At 43.1% G+C, this 19,301-nt stretch overlaps 2 protein-coding genes across 9 annotated transcripts in view; both read left to right on the forward strand.

Moving 5' to 3' along the window:
- poln (polymerase (DNA directed) nu) overlaps positions 1–18,488 on the forward strand; it is a 47,148-nt gene extending 28,660 nt beyond the window's left edge. For 3 of the 8 annotated variants that reach the window (XM_035617473.2, XM_035617463.2, XM_035617482.2), the window contains exons 21-28: positions 4,077–4,188; positions 6,277–6,359; positions 10,195–10,326; positions 14,853–14,963; positions 15,784–15,862; positions 16,247–16,314; positions 16,515–16,576; positions 16,882–17,536. In XM_035617473.2, the coding sequence (XP_035473366.2) occupies positions 4,077–4,188; positions 6,277–6,359; positions 10,195–10,326; positions 14,853–14,963; positions 15,784–15,862; positions 16,247–16,314; positions 16,515–16,576; positions 16,882–16,974 (740 nt within the window). In that variant the 3' untranslated portion in view covers positions 16,975–17,536. Of the gene's footprint in view, positions 1–4,014; positions 4,189–6,276; positions 6,360–10,194; positions 10,327–14,852; positions 14,964–15,783; positions 15,863–16,246; positions 16,315–16,514; positions 16,579–16,881; positions 17,537–18,468 lie in introns of those variants that run through there. The other 5 variants (XM_035617500.2, XM_035617491.2, XR_004786344.2 and 2 more) reach the window with 5 other exon arrangements.
- A 650-nt stretch (positions 18,489–19,138) lies between these two features.
- Positions 19,139–19,301, forward strand: part of nelfa (negative elongation factor complex member A) — a 40,499-nt gene continuing 40,336 nt past the window's right edge. The window contains exon 1 of the mRNA XM_035617560.2: positions 19,139–19,238. The gene's annotated coding sequence lies outside the window, so the exon portion shown is untranslated. The remainder of the gene's footprint in view (positions 19,239–19,301) is intronic.

Below are 19,301 nucleotides of genomic sequence, written 5' to 3' on the forward strand. Positions count from 1 at the left end.
TGAGGTCACTTTGGGGGCCTAACAGCCGGCCCACTCCAAGCGCCGAGCTGGGACGCTGTCGGCTCGGCGAGGGCTTTGTGGGGAAGGCCTGGTGTCTGCTGGCCCTGACAGTGTGTCGCGCGCTTACATAACCAGACAGATAAACCAGGGTGAGCAGGAGGACAGCAGCGGGATGAGAACGACGATCACACACACACACACACACACACACACACACACACACACACAGAGACACACAATATGGCAGCGCTTCAGGAATACACGCACAGCATCAGGCCAACACATGCCCACACAACCACACACACACATGCATTTAGAGGCAAGGTTGTCATGGAAACAACCCCTTCTTGCCCAGTCATGTCCTCTGATGTCCTTCCCAAACCGGAGCAACTGCTCTGTGTGTGTGTGTGTGTGTGTGTGTGTGTGTGTGTGTGTGTGTGTGTGTGTGTGTGTGTGTGTGTGTGTGTGTGTGTGTGTGTGTGTGTGTGTGTGTGTGTGTGTGTGTGTGTGTGTGTGTGTGTGTGTGTGTGTGTGTGTGTGTGTGTGTGTGTGTGTCAACTGTTATCACTTCCCAGTGTCCCAAGTTCAACTAAGAGGCACGTCAAAAGGTATTATGTATCTGAACGCTACTTTCCTGTCTCTGGGAGCATTTTGTGTGTGCGTGTGTGTGTGTGTGTGTGTGTGTGTGTGTGTGTGTCTGATGCAGATGGGGTCTTGTGTGTGTGTTATGTATTTAGGTATCGATCCCACCCTCAGCAGAATCCATATCATCGCTTGATTTTTTTAAAATGCATGGCTTTCACGTCTCTATTACCAAAGTTTTACATAGCCTTTGTGGTACTTCCTTTTATTCAAATTCAGAAAAGACATTGTGTGTGTGTGTGTGTTTGTGTAAAATGCTTTCATATCATGACAGCTGTCATTTTGCAGAAGTATAGTCCTAATCTGGGTTTCTATGGGTCTGACGATGACAGATTATCTAACTGTCACTGCATTTCCTCGGCCCATGTGCCTGTTTGCTTATTCTCTCTGGAAGCTTCTCTCGACCGACCGCAAACCCACAAGGGACATTTCATATTCTCATTGCTTCTTATGCTTTTTTTTTTTTTTTTTTTTTTTTTTTTTTTTTACCCCATAACCTTCATACTCCATGCTGCACTGCGAAGCAGCAGCACTGAGGGTGGTTCAGGCCACAGTGGCTGGTGGCATTAAAAATGTACGAGACATGACTTAGTCCCCTCAATATCTTAGTACTCTGTCCAAAGAACCACACAAGCTCATGCCCCTGCGTATTTATTGTTTTTAATATCTGCAACCGGGAGCAGCATTTGACCCCGACATTGAATATAAAAAGTTAGAGTAGGGGAAAAAATTCTTTACTATTTCAATTGAACACTGCAGGAAAAAAAGTGATTTATTAGTGCTACAAATAAAAATTTTTTTGTGGTTACTTTATCAATTCTTTTAATAAGATAATAATGATGAATACCTAATTATTAAATGATCAGACCCCAGAGTCATGCACTTAACAATACATATTTTGTTGTCTACCAACATTCAGTCTAGTTATTGTTTAAGATTGACTTCAGTGAATGTAAAACAGTCGTAATCATTCTACGAATTAACAGTTTATATACTAATCAAACTAATCTGACCTGATCAAGCAACTCAAAACTATATATTCTCACTTTATCTAATTTCGGTTTGGAAGCGAAAGGCGTTTGACTGCTCTAGTTCAAAGATCAATCTATTAGGGAGCTTACTGTACTGTAGGTTAGAGCTATTTCCGTATGGATCAATACAAGGATTCTTGATTGTGGTGTTTTTATGGAGGCCTCAAGGGACACACGTACAGAACCAACACGCCAGTTCAAAATCCTACATTCACATGTAGTTTTATGTTTCACACTCATATATTCATATTTTTATGTCAATCCATCCCAATATTCTTCCTTCTTTTCTATTTCTGTCAAACACATATGGATATGGATGGAAAACAGTCTTTCACGCACGCACACACACATCCTGGTCAGCAATATGTTTCTGAGGCTGGCGGCCATGCTTGGAGGAAATTTGATCAGGCTCATGAAACATTGATGGGAGGATATCTTTAGAAACTCCCTCCTTCACCTCATTTTTCACCTCACCATCAACCCCTCCACCCTCCTTTCTTTTCTTTATCCATCCCTCTGGAGTCTCTGTCTTTCATCTTTTATCCCCTCTATGTCTATGTCTGACCTGGGTTAAATTGTAAACAGTGATTGTTTTGACCTGCATTGTAAAAAACCCCTGTAATTTTCAGATTTATCCCCATAACGATAAATGGGACAGCATATATTCTGAATGCATCCGGGCATGAAAATCCCCCTTCGCAATCCCACCGTCCTTCATCGTTCTTTCTCCTCCTGTTACAAACGGTTGCTTCATCCGGACTGAGAAAAAAAAAAGCTCCCACTTTTTCTCCCTCAACCTTTTTCCTTTTTTTTTCTTTCCTACTTTAAGTCGAGTCTAATTAGATTTTGAAGCAGCTACGCCAAAGAAGAGATGTGTCTGTGTGAAATGGCAGTAACAGAATGTACGGCAATTGTTGTGTGTGTGTGTGTGTGTGTGTGTGTGTGTGTGTGTGTGTGTGTGCGTGTGTGTGCGTGCGTCCTGAGAGATGTTTCAGTTTCGATCTGCCAAGCTGACAAGAGAGCTGTCGCCTTGTCAGTACAGGACATGTCGCCTTAATACACTGTCACCTGCCGCGAAGAGGTGTGTGTGTGTGTGTGTATCTGTAAAATACTCTGTGTTTAAAGATGGAGTAAGGTGAGTCAGAGTTTCTGTCCTCGTGTCCGTCTGTGTCTTGTTAGTGCCTCCGGTCGTCTCTCTGCTCATCCTGTAATATCCTCTGGCAAGTTTCTGAAATGATTCTGCCTCTGAGGCTTTTTTTGTTGTTTTGTTTTTTCTCGTTGACATGTTCTTGTGTCTGTTCTGCAACTGCACTGTCCTGAAACTGTCTGACTTGCTATAACCCATCTTCAACTGTTGAAATATTTTGACAAAAATCTGTAATTTTACTTAATATGAAGGTTTTATGAACTCATAGGTTATTTTAGTTTCCACGATGGATAGCAAAAAGTATTTTTTTGAATGTCCCCTGAAAAAATGTTAATGACAAACAAAAAGATTTATATAACAATCCATTCTGTAAATGTAATTGTGAATGATGCATTGATAGTCACACAACCTAAAGACAATAATAATCATCTTTAGTTCATCACTCACGTATGCTTGCAAGTAGAATTTGAATTGCATCTCCAGATCAATATGTAAAGCCCTCGTGATTTCAGTAAAGAATAAATCCCATGACCCTGATGAGCCTCAGCCAGCCTTAACCAGCCTTACATCCACACATTCCTCTGGTCAAGTCATTTGACTTTTCATATAATTACAGTATGCGACAGCCATGTTTGCATATTGCAAGACGAATGTCGAAGATTAGCTCCAAATCATGGACCTCTCATGCTGAAGCATCAGATATATATTAAAAAAATCATCTGAACATTTTTATTAAGATTTAAAAATTCTCTTTAGTGCATATGTTTCACTTCCAGTGGGTTTTTCTTTACTGCGAGGAGTAACAAGAATTGCCTGAATCCACTTTAAATTAGATTCTCTGCGCCTGGTTAATGTGTTTCGTGTTGCTGGATCAAGTGTCCTGATTCACTCATAATTGCTTAGCACAGTTCAGTTCAGTTCCAGTCTGGTAGATGGCAGACACCGTCTGAGGAAAAAAATCACATCATATTGTTTTTCATGTTTTTCTTAAATTTTTTATTATTCTACGTCATATACATGGAATGATGCAGCGCCAGTGCACAAAACATGAGCAATGATGATGATTACAACTATTAGCACCGGCTCTCTGTTGGTGATCCTGGAGAATATTGGAAGTGAAGATGGCAGGTTTAGGATCATGGTGTTTGTGTGTGTGTGTGTGTGTGTGTGTGTGTGTGTGTGTGTGTTTTTAAGGAGGTGTGTGTGTGTGTGTGTGTGTGTGTCATTAAAGTGGTGTGTGTGTGTGTGTGTGTCAGACTTCTGCCAGGTGGAGCTGCGTCTCTTGGCTCACCTCTCCTCTGACCCTGAGCTGCTCCACGTTTTCACCAACCCCCAGGCCGACGTCTTCACCATGCTGGCCTCTCAGTGGTAAAACTAAGACACACACACACACTCACACACACACTCAATCTCCCCTGATATCCTTGCAAAGGCCAGCGATGACACTCATGGTCTCCACACACAGGGCTTCTCCTTCCCTCTCTCCAGACTCCTTCTCTTCGAACGCTAATAACCTTGTTGCCATGACTACCATGCCAACTGCCTCATTGGCTCTATGTTTTTCCATTGGGCAGGACACCCCTGGGACCAGTCGCCCTAGAGATTACATTTGAAGTATTTTTGTGTACGTGTGTGTGTGTGTGTGTGTGTGTGTGTGTGTGTGTGTTTTTCACCTTTTCTCTTGCTGCCAGTGTGTGTGTCTTGTCTTGTCTTGTGTGTGTGTGTGTCCCAGTGTCCCACCTTTACTCCTGTCATCTGTCTCAGTCAGTTGTGCGGCCGGTTAAACAGATTACCTGGTCGCACACAGAACCATAATTACAGCTCTGCTGAGGCTGTACGTCGCGTCTCTTTCATGATCTCTCTTTGCCATTTAAACAGATTAACTGGTGTCACTGCAGCTCTGCTGGGTTTGCTACGCATTACTCTCTGGTTCTGGACACTGTTTCTCTCCCTTTTATAGTCGCTGCCAGTTCCTTTCTTGCAGATTTCCCTCTGCTCTTAAATTTTCAAGCGGTTTTAGTTGGTGTCTACCCTCTCCGGTCTGTCCTTCCTGTATTTTCCTTCTCCCCTCTCTCTCTCTCTACTCACTTTTCCTTTCTTCATCCTCGAACGTACCAGTATTGCCACTGAGCCCTTACTAAACCATTGCATGAAGAGGAAAAAAAAGTTAAGATTGTGTGCCCAGGAGCGTTTTGCCTGCTTCAGACCCGATCTGAATCCTTGTTACTTTAAATATCATTTAGATTCTTTACATTGAAGTTATCTCTCTTTTGAAGCTGCAGAGAAGAACCTGCCTCGTCTTTTTCAGCCCTCCCCTCTTACAACTTGTCGCCAACTGGTGTCACAACTGGCCGGTTTTAAGGAAAGCTCAGGACAACAGCAGGAGTGTGTTTCAAATACAAAATATGACTCGATTGAGTTAAACAGCAAGCTGGGGTTCTTTCTAAGTCTCCAGTGGGTTATTGCCTGTCCAGCAGGGGGCAGTGAAAAGTTGGTTTGGATTCTTCTCACCCACACGCACAGTGAAGGGGCGGATGCTCACCTTTGGGTCACGGTCACCTATTTAAATGTTATGTAACCCAGCATTTATCCTGTGGTTCCACAGAGAAATGTGTGTGTTAGGCTACAGGCAACAGGACCTCTGACCTCTGACCTTGTCCAGTTCAATCCCACCAGACATGTTTTTGTAAAAAAAATTCAAAGTGTATATGTGTGTGTCCGTGTGTGTCGGACAAACTTTCAGCGCTAATCAGCACTGGCAGCTCCGCGTCAGCCCCCTCCAGAAATGCCATTTTGCAGACGTCCCACCCTGTCTGATCCCCGAGTCCTACGGCTGTCTACAAGTCACATTACATAACGGTCTCTGTCTGTCCATCCCGCCCCTCTCGCTCCTTCTGTCCCTCTTATTTTATTTAGTCCTTCTCCTTTATGTCCTTTTAACCTCCATCCTTCACATCTTCTGCCCATTTCCTTTTCTGCTCCATCTCATGTTTCTCTCTTTTTTTTACTTTTCGTCTGCCCAGCAGTTCTATGTTTCGCAGCTTATTTTTAAGCCCCCTCCTCTCCATTTTTTTTTGGTTTACCTCCTCATCTGTCTCCATTTAGAAATTCCCACCAGATGGACAAGAATCAAAGTGCACAAAGATAAAAAAAACAGGCCATCATCCATTCATGCACACAACTTATCGTACAGTGTTTTCTGCAATGTTGTTTCACAATATTTTGTGGACCAATTCTTCTTCTTCGAACTTTGTCAACCAGGAGCCTCAGTTGCACATTTCATTTAAAAAATACCGTATTTTTAGATTGTACCATCAGATAATTCTCAGATAATTTTTTTTATGCTGCACAATTTTGGCCACTTTCAAACCAATATTAAGACTTTGTACATGTATATTTTCTTTAAATATATAAATATATGCTGTTTCTCTCCATATGTTCATCTCTGTCACCCAGGAAGGGGGTGAGCGAGGGCGAGGTGACGTCTGAGGATCGGGAACATGCCAAACGCGTCGTCTACTCCGTCGTGTACGGGGCAGGTGAGTACAGGCAGCGGGTGGTATTAATTGATTGTTGGTAATGAAGATACAATTGTTAATCAGTCATCATCGATCAGCCGGACAGTTGGACCTGTATTTTATTGTTTTCAAAATGCAGCAGCAGAGATAATTCTACGGTAAAAAAAAAGAAGTTTAAGTCAGAAACAGAGGAAGAAAGAACCAGAGAAGAGCAGAGAAATAGTGCGATTTGTTTGATTCCAGGTTTTCAGTGATTCCTTCTGGGACACATTCCTGTTCTACACAGTGACACACACACACACACACATACACACACACACACACAGGAGTGTGAGGCGCATTGGAAAATAGAGAGAAAAGGAGTAAGAGCAAGATAAATCCCGTAAAGAGACTCTCTGACCCATTTGTGGTTCACATGTGAGCATGTTCACACAAGACCAGAGTGACACAAGTCAATCGTCATGCGATATGGGCAAATATCTGTGCGCTTGTGTATGTTGTGTATGTGGGAGATCAGAGCAGTCCTGCTAGGATCTGTCATGAAACAGTCGCTGGGTTGTCAAAGTTACGGATTTATGACAAATGCCTTGTCTTCAGATGCCTGCAGTGTGAAAGTATAACAGTTTTGACATTTGTCACAATGTCATATCAGACTACGGCTCCTGTTCAAATACAATTAATCTTTATATGCATGGCTACTAACGTGGAGCTCATTCCAGGGGAAAAAAAGGGCACTCACGGAGCGATACCTCTCGCAGTGACGGAGAATCCTTCAAAATGTAATCACCTGTTACCTCATACCATCTGTCCGTGAATGTTTTAGTTATCCTGCTAACAAACAGTCAAACCCAACTGATCACACATGAACATTGGGGTGTGATATAAATCTCCCTTAGAAAAAAAATCCACATGATATTTGGGAAAAACAAATGTTATATCACACACCTAATTTGAAGGACAGGGGAAGACACCATATGGCCAGATGAGGTAACAAACCAAGAGGTCAGAGGTCACAAGTGCGGAATAGCTTTTCTTGAAAGAAAAATTGGGCCTGCAGATGCTTTTATTTGAAAAACTGCATTGTCATTTTCTGTTACTAAAACTTGGAGCGTAGTTGAGATGAGCGATTTCTCTCGGTTTTTCACTGCTCACACAGGTGCTGCTCTTTTTTTGGATTTGTGATTCAGTTTAGTGAGGGAAGTTCCTGCTTATTTTACTTACCAGGAGGTTCAATTGCTATGAAAGTAGATCACCGGTAACCTATTCATGCTCCGTGCTTATGCAACACATCTAAATAGGTCAGTTATGTTACTGGTAAATGTAAAAACATTTATTTTCTAGTTTGCTCCTCTGTCGCTCTGACCCTGCGTGATATGTCATCAAAACAGGACCTTTACTGTTCTGCGACCCGAAGACGACATCATGACAGATCCAGAAAACATCTTTGATTTGATTAACCAATCAGCTGCAACCCTAAAGCGCATGGTTTGCATCAGAATCTGTATGTAGGGAATTGGGCAAGCGGCGATCTTTAACTTTATCAGCTTGGAGGAGTGCTCGGGAGTTCCAACAGAATCGGACGCCCTCAGGCCGACGATTGGAGGGTTCTTTGGTATAGAGAGAGCCGCAGCTCGGCCGGAAAGAACCAAAATACCCCAACAGAGTCACTCAGACGTGGAAAACATCAAATATAATAGTCAATAAAAAGCATGGGATACATGCATGGGACAATTCATGAAGCATAAGGCAAGTTCTTGCAACCGCTAAAAAGAAATGGAGGGAGTAGGGAGAAGTAAAATAAAGCAAAGGAGCGAGATCCTGAGAGAAAGAAGGAAGGAAATATAGGCTAATGTGAAAAAAGAGGAAAGGGGGGGGAGGTGGTGTAGGAGAGAGAGAGTAATGTAGGGGAAAGGGGAAGAGTGAGGAGTGGGCGGGGCCGAGAGGGAAATGAGAAGAGGAATTGAGGGAGCTCCTGATCGGCATAGACAGACGGCTCTTCTTGGAAGGACACGTTGCCATGGATACCGAATACTAAAAGGAAGCTTTCTCTGCGAGACAACAAAAAATCAGGCCGGGGAGGAGGAGGAGGGGCAGAGCAGCGCTGTGGACTCATGCACATAGGCATACATTCCTTCTACAAATAGGTCAACTAATAAGAAGGTCAAGAAATGGGGGGGAAGAAGAAGTGAGATGTAGCAGGTGAGAGATAGGTGTAGTATGCATTGTGAAAAATAAGAAGGGATAAAAAAAAGATAGATTTAATAATTTATTACATCTGATTAACCTGATCTTCATTTTCTCAGTTTAGGACCTTTATGACCTTTCAAAAATCTCAGCAGCCTGTTTTGTAAGAGAGGAGGAAACACACACAGCAGATAGATATGGGGCAGGACAAATGAAATGGCGCAGGGTTACAAGAGGAGCAGTGCAGGGAGTGTCAGGAGCAAAGGTTAAAGGTCACTCCCTGAACTGACCTCATTCAGCAGGAATGTGGGGCTTCACAACTGACGCAGGAACACGCATGGCGACTCCTGTCACATTCCCTTATCAAACTCTACTCACACCTGCAATTAACACGCTTCTAAACATGGTCTACAAGATTTTACTAAATTTTTTCAAATAGAGAAAGAAAAATTAGGGGGGAAATGGGCCAATGTGTGGGAAATATTGAGAAGTGTAATTATATTTTAAGGTTCATTATGAAACTGCATCAAGTCGGAGGACGTCAGCTGAACTGTGCGGCCCTTCAATGTGGCCCAGGACGATGGACGATGAGGACGTTGTTCTGAGGTTAATGTTAGATCTGAACAGGCATCACACACACACACACACACACACACACACATCACCAGCCACATCGCCGAGAGGGCCATGACGGTCATGACATATTTCAGCAGTGTGTGTGTGCGCACCACACACAGACAGACACGCCAAGTTGAATGAATTCAAATGTCCTCATCTTCTTGCCCCGAGGCCGACTTCCTTGACAACAAAGCCCATCGGTAACAGGAAGGAGAAGGACTGTCGACATCGAACCCTCGAAACCACAACACACACACACATGACACTTACCCTGGTCATTGTCCACTCTGCTTTTATGTTCTGTTACCCTTCTGGTCCAGTCTGTGCCCTGTTCACTCTGGTTTTCATCATCACTCTGGTTAAATTATTTGTCAGCTGAAGGTCTTTTGCATGAAGGTCATTCATGATACAGATCATCACTGAACATTGACATCAGAGTATTAGTTTAACATTTTGGGGAAATATGCTTATTTGGTTTCTTGTCCAGATTGATGCCTCTCTCTTATCTTCAGATAAAAGCCAGTTAGTTTAGCTTAGCATAAAAGGGTCAAACTTCTAGTCAGTCTCTGTACAAAAGTAACAAAATCCACCTATTAATTTGATCAATTACTTCATTAATTCAGTGTGGCTGCAGCTCATACTGTTGAGTCTGAAGCTTAAATCAAATTTCACAAATCAAAGACCTTCAAAGTATTCAATTGGCTTGAATTCAGATTGAACGGGGTTTAAATTCGTGACTATTTCTTGACCAGGTGCAGTAAAGGGAAGGAAAAAAGGGCATTTCCCAAAATGACAAACTATTCCTTTAACATAGGAATGTTGCTAACTTTTCAACTTTACTTTACTGCAGTTACAGTATATTGTGTGTGGAATGTACTGGAATTGAATGCGTAAGGATTGATCTAGTACACAATCAATCATCGCGGTCATTAAAATTCCTGTTTAGTTTATATCTCTATCGCATCAGTGTTCCACTCGCAACTTCCCCCTGATATAAGCCTGCATTTTTTAAAAATATGATAGTAAGTTACTGAGCGATCGTTGTTCCCTGCAGGCCGGGAGCGTCTGTCGGGGATCTTGGGGGTGAGTGCCGACCAGGCCGGCCAGTTCCAGGACAGCTTCCTCCAGAGGTACAGGGAAGTCCAGGCCTTCATCCAGAGGACGGTCCAGCTGTGCCACAAACAAGGTCTCTGTTCACGAACCAAAACCCAAACCGCAAGATGATGTTTTGTTTCTGTTCCACAAACCAAAAAAAATGTTCAGTTCACTGTTGTAGAGGAGCAAAGAAACCAGAAAATATTCACATTTAAAAGGCTGAAATCAGATAATTCCTTCTTTCTTGCATATAAGCTACTTTAACCAATTAATCGATTATCAAAATAGTAGACAAGTCAGATTATCAGTCAATTACTCATTGATTTATTGTTGCCGCTCTCGTCTACATTCATATTTCTATGTTGTCTTCCGTACAAATATTACCTCAAGGTTCAGGAATAGAAATTGGAGAAATTAAGTCACGTCCAAGCAAAATATCTATTTATTGAAATAGAAGTTTGGGTCAGGGTCAATTATTAAGAATTACAAAAAGATGACGTCAACAAAATGTCAACAAAAGATGAAGATACAAAATATATTGTTTGTTTTTGTTTTTTTTGCATGTCTGGCTTACACATTTTGACTTAAACTACGTGGTTTAAATTTATTCGGCATGCACACACACCCACGCTCACTGTGGATTTGGAAGTGTTTGTGCATGCGTGCGTGCGCGCGTGTGTGTTTGGCGCAGAAAGTATAGGATGTGCTTGCATTAGCAGGAAAGAGACAAACTGCCGTGGGTCGATAATGGAGGGGGGGCAAGGTGAGTGGGAGGGCGCTGTGTGAAAGGGGCGGATGGTTGAGACGGGACAATCTATTTATAATCCAACTTAACTTGCCAACGCAGCACACCTGAGACTTGAACACGCTCACACAAAATAGTGTGAAGTCTGCACTTTAACCCTCATCGCACAAACACACACACAGCCCAGTGTCAGTCAGTCAGTCAACGCTCCCCGAAAAGAGAGGATGTCTGGATTACGACCTCAGCCTCTGGCCTGTGATTTAGTCCCGTCTTAACTTTTATCTTTTGTGTGCAGTATTGACGTTCTTGCTAATTAAACGCTGATAGGTTAAAGTATGAACCAATTACAACCTAATCAGATTAGTGAGAATCAGTGAGAGCTGAACTTTAAAGCTTGTCTCTCGTCGCATGGAAAACTAGGTCCTCAGTCATTTTTCATCCTGCATAAGTGTTGAAAAATAACCTTGTCTTGTGTTAACATCAGGAATTAGGTCAGGGCAGTGGGATGTTTCGCACACAGGTGCTCCATCACCCCCCGCAACCAGTGACACACCCCTCTCATCACTTCTCCTTTTTTCCTTGCGTCAGCTTCTTCAATCGAAGCAGTGTAACGTGCTCGTTCTTTCCCAGAAAAATGCTGCGCTCGGATCACAGTGGAAGCCCCCTCCCTCTCAGAGGGCAGAGTGATGATGCTTCAATTCAGCTCATCACCATGGTGATGCTCCCCGTCGGAGACGGTGATGGGATTTATCGTTCCCCGACTCGTCCCACGTGCTCGGTCTTGCCGTCCCTCAGTCTGTCTGACTCGCTCTCTTTCTTTTTTTTTGTCTCTTGTTCTTCTTTGCATTTTCCTGTCCATCTACTGAACGTCTCTTCCTCATACTCGCTGTTTACATGTCCCTCCCCGTTTTGTCGTGTTCTTCTCCCATTCCACAGCAGAAATCGATTAAAATAGTCTGCGCTGGCGGGAAGAGGAGACGTACAGTATCACACTGGATTCGCTGGCTTCGCTTGGCGTGTTGAGACTTTGGAGCAGAGATTAATGCTGTTGCTCCATGTTCACTCTGAGTTTATGGTCGATTTGTATCTGATACTGTGGATGCTGAGCAGAGATGGGCAGTGCAGGCTCAGCTACTCTCATGTGGCAGAGGGCAAATGCGAAGGTGAGGTCAGTATCACAGTGTGGGCGTAATGCCAGAGAGAGAAGAAAAAAAGGCAGAGGATGTAGTGGAGAAGTACGAAAATGTAGAAAGATGAGGACAAAAAGGGTATTTTTTCTTCTTAGCCGAAGCTGCCAGAGTTGTGCTTCTGTGAACGGTGTTTGAAACTCCCTGTCTTTGATATTGAAATGAGATGAAGCCTCCACTCTGGGTCAACCCGCCCTGTTGTTCCTCATATCACGTGCACTCCATTAATGCTCTTGAGATGACTGCCATACCTCCACTTGTAAAGACAATTAAAAATAGAGATGAAGAACGAGGGAAGACTTACAAAAAAAACAACAACGGGGGAATCACAGAGATTGAAAAAAAAAAAAAATCAGAGCAGCCGAGTCGTCTGAAGGCCACAACAGACACAGCAAAGCCTTGATCGGCACAGATATGTGAATTCCTCGCTGTGCTAACACTCGCACATGAACGTGTCCAGGCTCTGAGTTGTTCATGCACATATGCATTTAGATGTTTCAGGGGCAAACGGCAGAGAAGGAGGATGGCAAAGACACAGGGCGACACACTCACACACATTCATTAGCTGTTGTTAGGGCAAACCACAAAAGGGAAAAAGGTCGGACTGATTACCATCATTAAAAACTACGAAATAAACTCACTCTTTACTGCAAAATAAACTTTAATATATTGATTTACATCTATTTATGCACAATGCCTCTTTGACCCAATGTAGATAGATAGAATACTAAGAAAAGTTAAGTTTTATTCTCTGGAAAAAATATTTTGACATATTAATTGTGAGATGGATGTGTTTGATTGCAATTTTTTCTGTGATTTAATAAATATATTAATTATTTTCTTTCTTTTTCCCGTCTCAACTGTTTTGAGTTGGCTGGTCAATATGGCCAAAAACAACATCAAAATACCAATATAAATGGTTTTAAGTTATAAATGATATATGTATATTACAAATTAGATCATTTATGCAAAGCTATGTAGAAAATAACCAAAAGCATACCCCTACTAAAGCCTGTGAAAAATGTCTTCTCCATCATCAAATGATCACTTTCAAAAGGGCACAGAAGTTAACGTTTAAAACAAGTAAAAATGTCCCTCAGTGTTGTTTATTCAGAGAACACTTTAGAAAAAAGAATCTTCTTCATGGGGACTGTGATCAGAAAACACATTGACTGGACATTAAATAACATTACATTGTTGGTATTTAATAACAAAAATTCATAATTTAAAACGTCATGGTCTTTTAATCCCAGTAAAACCACCGCTAAATTGAATACATTTTAATAAAGTGACCATGAATGCTGCTTGAACTTGAAAAGCCTTTGACGTTGGAAAAACACACACATTCCTATGTGAGTCACAGTCATACCTGTTCACCAGCGGGACATTTTCGTGTTTTTGTGTTTTCACTGCACATCCCCGCCACCGGGCCCCGGAATCAAAGGTCACATTCCTCGCAGAAAGGTCACATTCGTGTGTCAAGGGCGGATTTTTAGGTTTTTGTGTTTGTTAGCATTGGCGTGTGTGCTCATTTCCTATGCATGTATGCTTGTGTAAGTGATTATGTGTGTGTGTGTGTTCTGGGAAGAGGGTCATTCAGGTTTCATGCCACGGTTGGCTTTCCTCATAGTGAGGGATACTACAGGGATTTAGCGGTAAAGCCTGCACCATTGTTGTCCAGTTGGTGGAATGTACTGGGCCCTCACACTGTGAGTTTGGGTGTGTGTGTGTGTGTGTGTGTGTGTGTGTGTGTGTGTGTGTGTGTGTGTGTGTGTGTGTGTGTGTGTGTAACCATGTGTTGCATTCCTGCATATGATTCTGCACGTGTTTGTGTATTTTGTGCTCGTCACGTAACTGCACACTATGTGTTTGTGGGACCGAACTGGGAATGTTGGCGTGTTTCTTTTGCTTTTGTGTTGTGTAATGCGGATGCCCCGGTGTGTGTGTGTGTGTGTGTGTGTGTGTGTGTGTGTGTGTGTGTGTGTGTGTGTGTGTGTGTGTGTGTGTGTGTGTGTGTGTGTGTGTGTGTGTGTGTGTGTGTGTGTGTGTGTGTGTGTGTGTGTGTGTGTGTGTGGTATTGTTCTGTTGTTACTGTAATCACGTATAATAATGCTGTTTCAACAAATTACCTTTCATTACACTTCAAAACGCACCCTGAAGCTTTGCGGGTAACTCACCTGCCTGAGACGGTTCAGAAAAAGAGGTTTCCCCCTCCAGGGTTTCATGTCATGAGAGGATTTTTGTCTCCGAAATGTTTTATTCCTCCTGATTTTAAAAGCTTGTTTGAATCTCAACGGCTTTTTTTTTTGGACTCGTCTCTGCCCTTCAGCACATCGACTGTACGCTTTCAAGAGATTGAGTAGGATGTATAAACCTTTTTCTGTTTCCAGGAGGACTTGTGTTATAAACCACTCGACTTGAGAACACATTTCAAAATGAAACGAAATCTGGAGTCCGATTTAAGATTTTGACTCGGTGCTTTCTGGTTTCAAGTGAATTTCGAAGGAGTAGCAGTGCTGCTGTTGAATGGGTCCTGCGTTTGAGAGACGACCAGGCCTCAGGAAAAATCCCCATTTATACTCAAAAGTCAAAAAAAGAAACTCGACCGAAGGCAAGAAAGCACCTAGCAAGTCTATAAATTATTAACTTTTAAATAGCTTTTTTTTTGGTGTGGCTTTTATCTAGGTTATGTGCTGTCCATCATGGGTCGTCGGCGGACCCTCCCTAACATCAACTCTCCAGATTGGGGAATCCGCATGCAGGCGGAGAGGCAGGCTGTCAACTTCACAGTGCAAGGTAGGATAGGATGACTGACAGCGACGTGTGATTTCACTGGTCTGTGGGATTCAAATCTTCCTAACCGTCTTAAGTGAAGAGTTGTTTGTGGGAGGACGATTTAATATCTTTACAGTTAAATATAGAACCTTTATCTATTATCTATTGTCCGTTTATTTGAAATTTAAAGTTAGGGTCAGGGTCAAAGTTAAAGGGTTCATGTCAAGGATTATAAATAGATGCAGTCAGCAAAATCTGCCTATGTGTGTGTGTGTGTGTGTGTTTAATGCTGCCGTCACGGCAACACTGATGGGAATGCTGAGCATTCACATCTGAGGCACTGTCACCCGTCACATCACAGGGCAACACACACACACACACACACACACGTTCCCGTTCCATCTACCCTTCAAAAAAACACGGCAGATTACGTTTCTCATGTACAGTTGTGGGAGCATCGTACCTGAACAGCCGTGCACATTGTACCTCGCTTGCAGATTAATATTCTTCATCACTCTGACTTCCCCTTTTTCGAAAACCTTGTCTCCAATACCGGTTCCCTAAACGTACATACTTTTTTCCGCCAGCAAATTTTATAAAAATCTAACTTAACAAAAAAAAGCTCAAAAGTACACACACATTTGTTAGCCGTGTCTCAGATCACAACGTACAGTTTTCCCTGCATTTTTTCTGTGACGTGTTTGTGCATCACCATAGTATCTAAGCAGTCCGGTCGGTGCTACAAAAGTATTAAAGTGTGGTATGTACAGTAGCCCTACACCCTTTGGCAACATGTCTAACAGACATGTACGTGATTGTGTTTATGCACACGTGTGGTCAGGTTCTGCTGCCGATCTGTGTAAGACGGCCATGATCAGAATCTTCAACCTCGTCTCCACCACCGACTCGCTCACTGCCAGGTCTAAAACACTCAACACTGCACCTCTGACTGAGCAGGCTCATATTACAAGCCATGTCTCCCATATAATACCCAACACTGTATCCTCCATTGTCTCCTGTCATGCATTTACCGCAACAAGATCCACACCGGCTCATCACACCTCACATCTTTCTGAACGCTGTATTTATAGACAGAATCGGACGGAGTCTATCGTACAAAAACACGTAAAGACACAGTCACTGGTTTTACCAGACAAATGAATCTGAGAGTTGAGGCTTGTTCCCAAATTATTAAGCCTTGTCTTTGATGAAGACACTTGGGATCATGTATGTTATTAGAAGTTGTGGTGGTAGTGTAGTCGTAGTTGGTGTCTTATGTATTTCTGCATGTGTTTTCACTGCAGGCTGGTAGCACAGCTCCACGACGAGCTGCTGTACGAAGTGGAGGACGCCCAGGTGGAGAACTTTGCAGGTGAATTTTAACAAACAAAGAAACACACTTCAAACTTCTTCTTTTTTTAAGACATTAAAGCTTCTTTTTGGTTCATTTATGTTGCAATTCTTCCGTTTACATACAGTTTGATTGAACTACACAACTACACACATATGATTGTTGATATTTGTGTGTTCATATACGTGTGTGTGTGCGTGTGCGCCTGCGCGTGTGCGCAGCTTTGGTGAAGAGCACCATGGAGTCGCTGCAGCATATCGACCATCTGGGCGTCCATCTCAAGGTCAGTAACTGGAGCCCGAAAGTAAAAAAATCATTTTAGTTTCACAATAGAGATTGTACACTGCACACCAAGTGTGTTTCTGTTGTCAATGTAGGTCACTGTGAACAACATGTACACGTGTATGTCAACACCTTTACACCCTTTTCTTCTGTCTGTCTGTCTGTCTGTGTGTGTGTGTGTGTGTGTGTGTGTGTGTGTGTGTGTGTGTGTGTGTGTGTGTGTGTGTGTGTGTGTGTGTGTGTGTGTGTGTGTGTGTGTGTGTGTGTGTGTGTGTGTGTGTGTGTGTGTGTGTGTGTGTGTGTTAGGTGCCTTTGAAGGTGGCAGTCTCCAGTGGCAAGTCCTGGGGGTCCATGTCTGAGCTTGACATCCCTGCAGCATCACCCTCTCCTTCTCTTTAAGTCATTCCTCACCACACCCCCTGTATTCAAGATATATACTTTTCTTTCACCATTAGACATTTTCGCTCTTCCATCCCTCTCGGTTGCATTCCCATCTTTTTTCCCTGGGTCCTCTCGTTTCCACTCCCTTTTTTCCCCCCTAGCCTCTGTCTTCACTTGTCCCGCATCCACATTGCTATGGAAACCAGGCAGCTGCAGTTACTTCCAGCTCCAAATTCGCGTTTTCACTCCATCCGTATCCGGGGGCAACGGCAGGAGCCATAGACTGGATTGCACCAGTTCTTCTTCTTTTTTCTCTCTCTCTCGCTCTCTCCATCCTGAAAAAAAAATCCTTGTCCTCCTCCTCCTCCTCCTCCTCCTCCTCCGCCTCCGTTTTCACACTATCTTGTTAAGACCAGCGCTGTTTTCTCTGCCTCGTTGCCAAGGTGAAGTTACACATGAGAAGAGAGTGCTCGATATTTATTGGTTCATGAAATCGGTTGTTAGTAGGCTACGCTGTTGATCTGCCGTTGATGTTTTCTTATGCTTTGTTCGTGCTGAATAAAATTTGCAATTCATTCTGCATTCTCACAAACGTCCGTGACGGGAGGGTTCTGCTCGATGAACCCAATGACCTCGCTCATCCATGTTTCAATTTTTTCATGCATATATTTTTCTGTTTGCAGACACCAAATCTCAATTAATTTGAAATAATCCGCATGGTACATTTGAGAGGATTTATTTTCCTATTAATGGAGGTGTTGAACAATCAAAGCAGCATAATAACAAGTGAGTTCAAGTCGTATTTCTTGACAGTATTCACCTAAATTGTTTAAAAAAAGCCAGAGTTAAGTAAATGTCAATTGAATTAATCAGATATTCGGTTACATTAATTCCATCTGACGCCTTTGTGTCGGTCGCATTCAGCTGATTCAAAGCAGATGATCTAATTTTTGCTCAGCTGTGAGCATCCAGCGCCTTGCTCTCTCTCTCCAGCTCATCTTTTATCCGCTCCAGCACCACTCTCGCCTTTGTCTTGTTCGTGCCTCAGTCACACACACACACACACACACCCACACACATTTCACGAATGCGCGTACACAAGGGGAGTCCAGAAACACACACACACACACGGACACGTTTTTTTGGTCTTTTCCCACACAGCCACCGTGAATGCACTCACGCGCACTCGCCGGCTTCCAGGCACACTGACCGAGTTTCCTCGTCCCTGGCAGCCCCCTTTTCATACTGTCCTCCAATTAAGACCCTTTAAACCTACAAAACGGGCCCAGGCAGAAGCATACGTCGCCGTGTGACACGTTGAACAAAGCCTTAACCCCCATTATAACCCATTTGAAACGCCACCTCATGTCTCTTCCTAATTAGAGGAGTTGTCACGTTTTTTAAGTCGGCTACAAAAGGTGGCGTGAAGGATTTCCAGCAGATTCCCCCCCGACGGCTCTGTCTGGTCGTGTCATTTACATGCCTTTTTAGTTTCCTCTCTTTTTTTTGCAGTGTAGTTGCCCTTCACTTTGCCTGTTGAACCCCGCTGACAGGAATGTGCTCTCCGTCCGTGTGTGTGTGCTGATGTGATGGAAGCTTTTTCTCACCAGGTCAGTATGAGCAGTTCAGAGTTTTCGCAGCAATGGACAGTGTTATGGAAATCTGGCCCTCTATTCTCTCATTGTTCTGCAGTTTTCAGGGTGCAAAGCCGCCCCCCCCCCCCCCCCCCCTTTTTTTTTTTTTTTGAGAGGGGAGTGTGAGACTGGTATGTGCAAATTCTAGAGAGCACTCTGCAGTTTTTGAGTATGGGTGTTCAAAGTAGGTATGAAGCTAAAACAAACACTAGCGAAGCTGTTTACCCAGGGGTTTTAAAACTCCTTTTTGTTTAAACAATGCACAGAACAGAAGCGTTATGCATTTGCTGTAACCTCAGTTGGAAGTTGTTGTTTTTATTTTAAATTTCTACTCATTTCAGCAGTGAAACTGGGGCAGGCAGCAAGTCATAAAACAGAAGAATTCATATTTAATGCCTGTTATCTTCAACAAAAGACAGTAAATGCAGAAATAAAATGATGTAAAAAAAAGAAAAATGTCCCTCTAGTATATTTGTTGGGACTTGAGTGAGGTCATGAATGTCATCGTTTGATTAACTAATGCTGTCACTTTAATGGCCTTTTGCCAGTAATAGGAGTCGAGGCCTGAGGGGTCCCTCTCTGATGAGCCTGGTTGTCAGGGGCAACGGCATGAGCTTCCATTTCGCTGCCATGGTGACCGTGAGATGTGTAAGTAGACCGTTTGCGGGTATGTCCCCGCGGATGTGATCGCTGACATTCGCCATAAAATAA

Source organism: Scophthalmus maximus, chromosome 12, assembly GCF_022379125.1.
Source record: "Scophthalmus maximus strain ysfricsl-2021 chromosome 12, ASM2237912v1, whole genome shotgun sequence".
In the NCBI taxonomy this organism is placed as follows: domain Eukaryota; kingdom Metazoa; phylum Chordata; class Actinopteri; order Pleuronectiformes; family Scophthalmidae; genus Scophthalmus; species Scophthalmus maximus.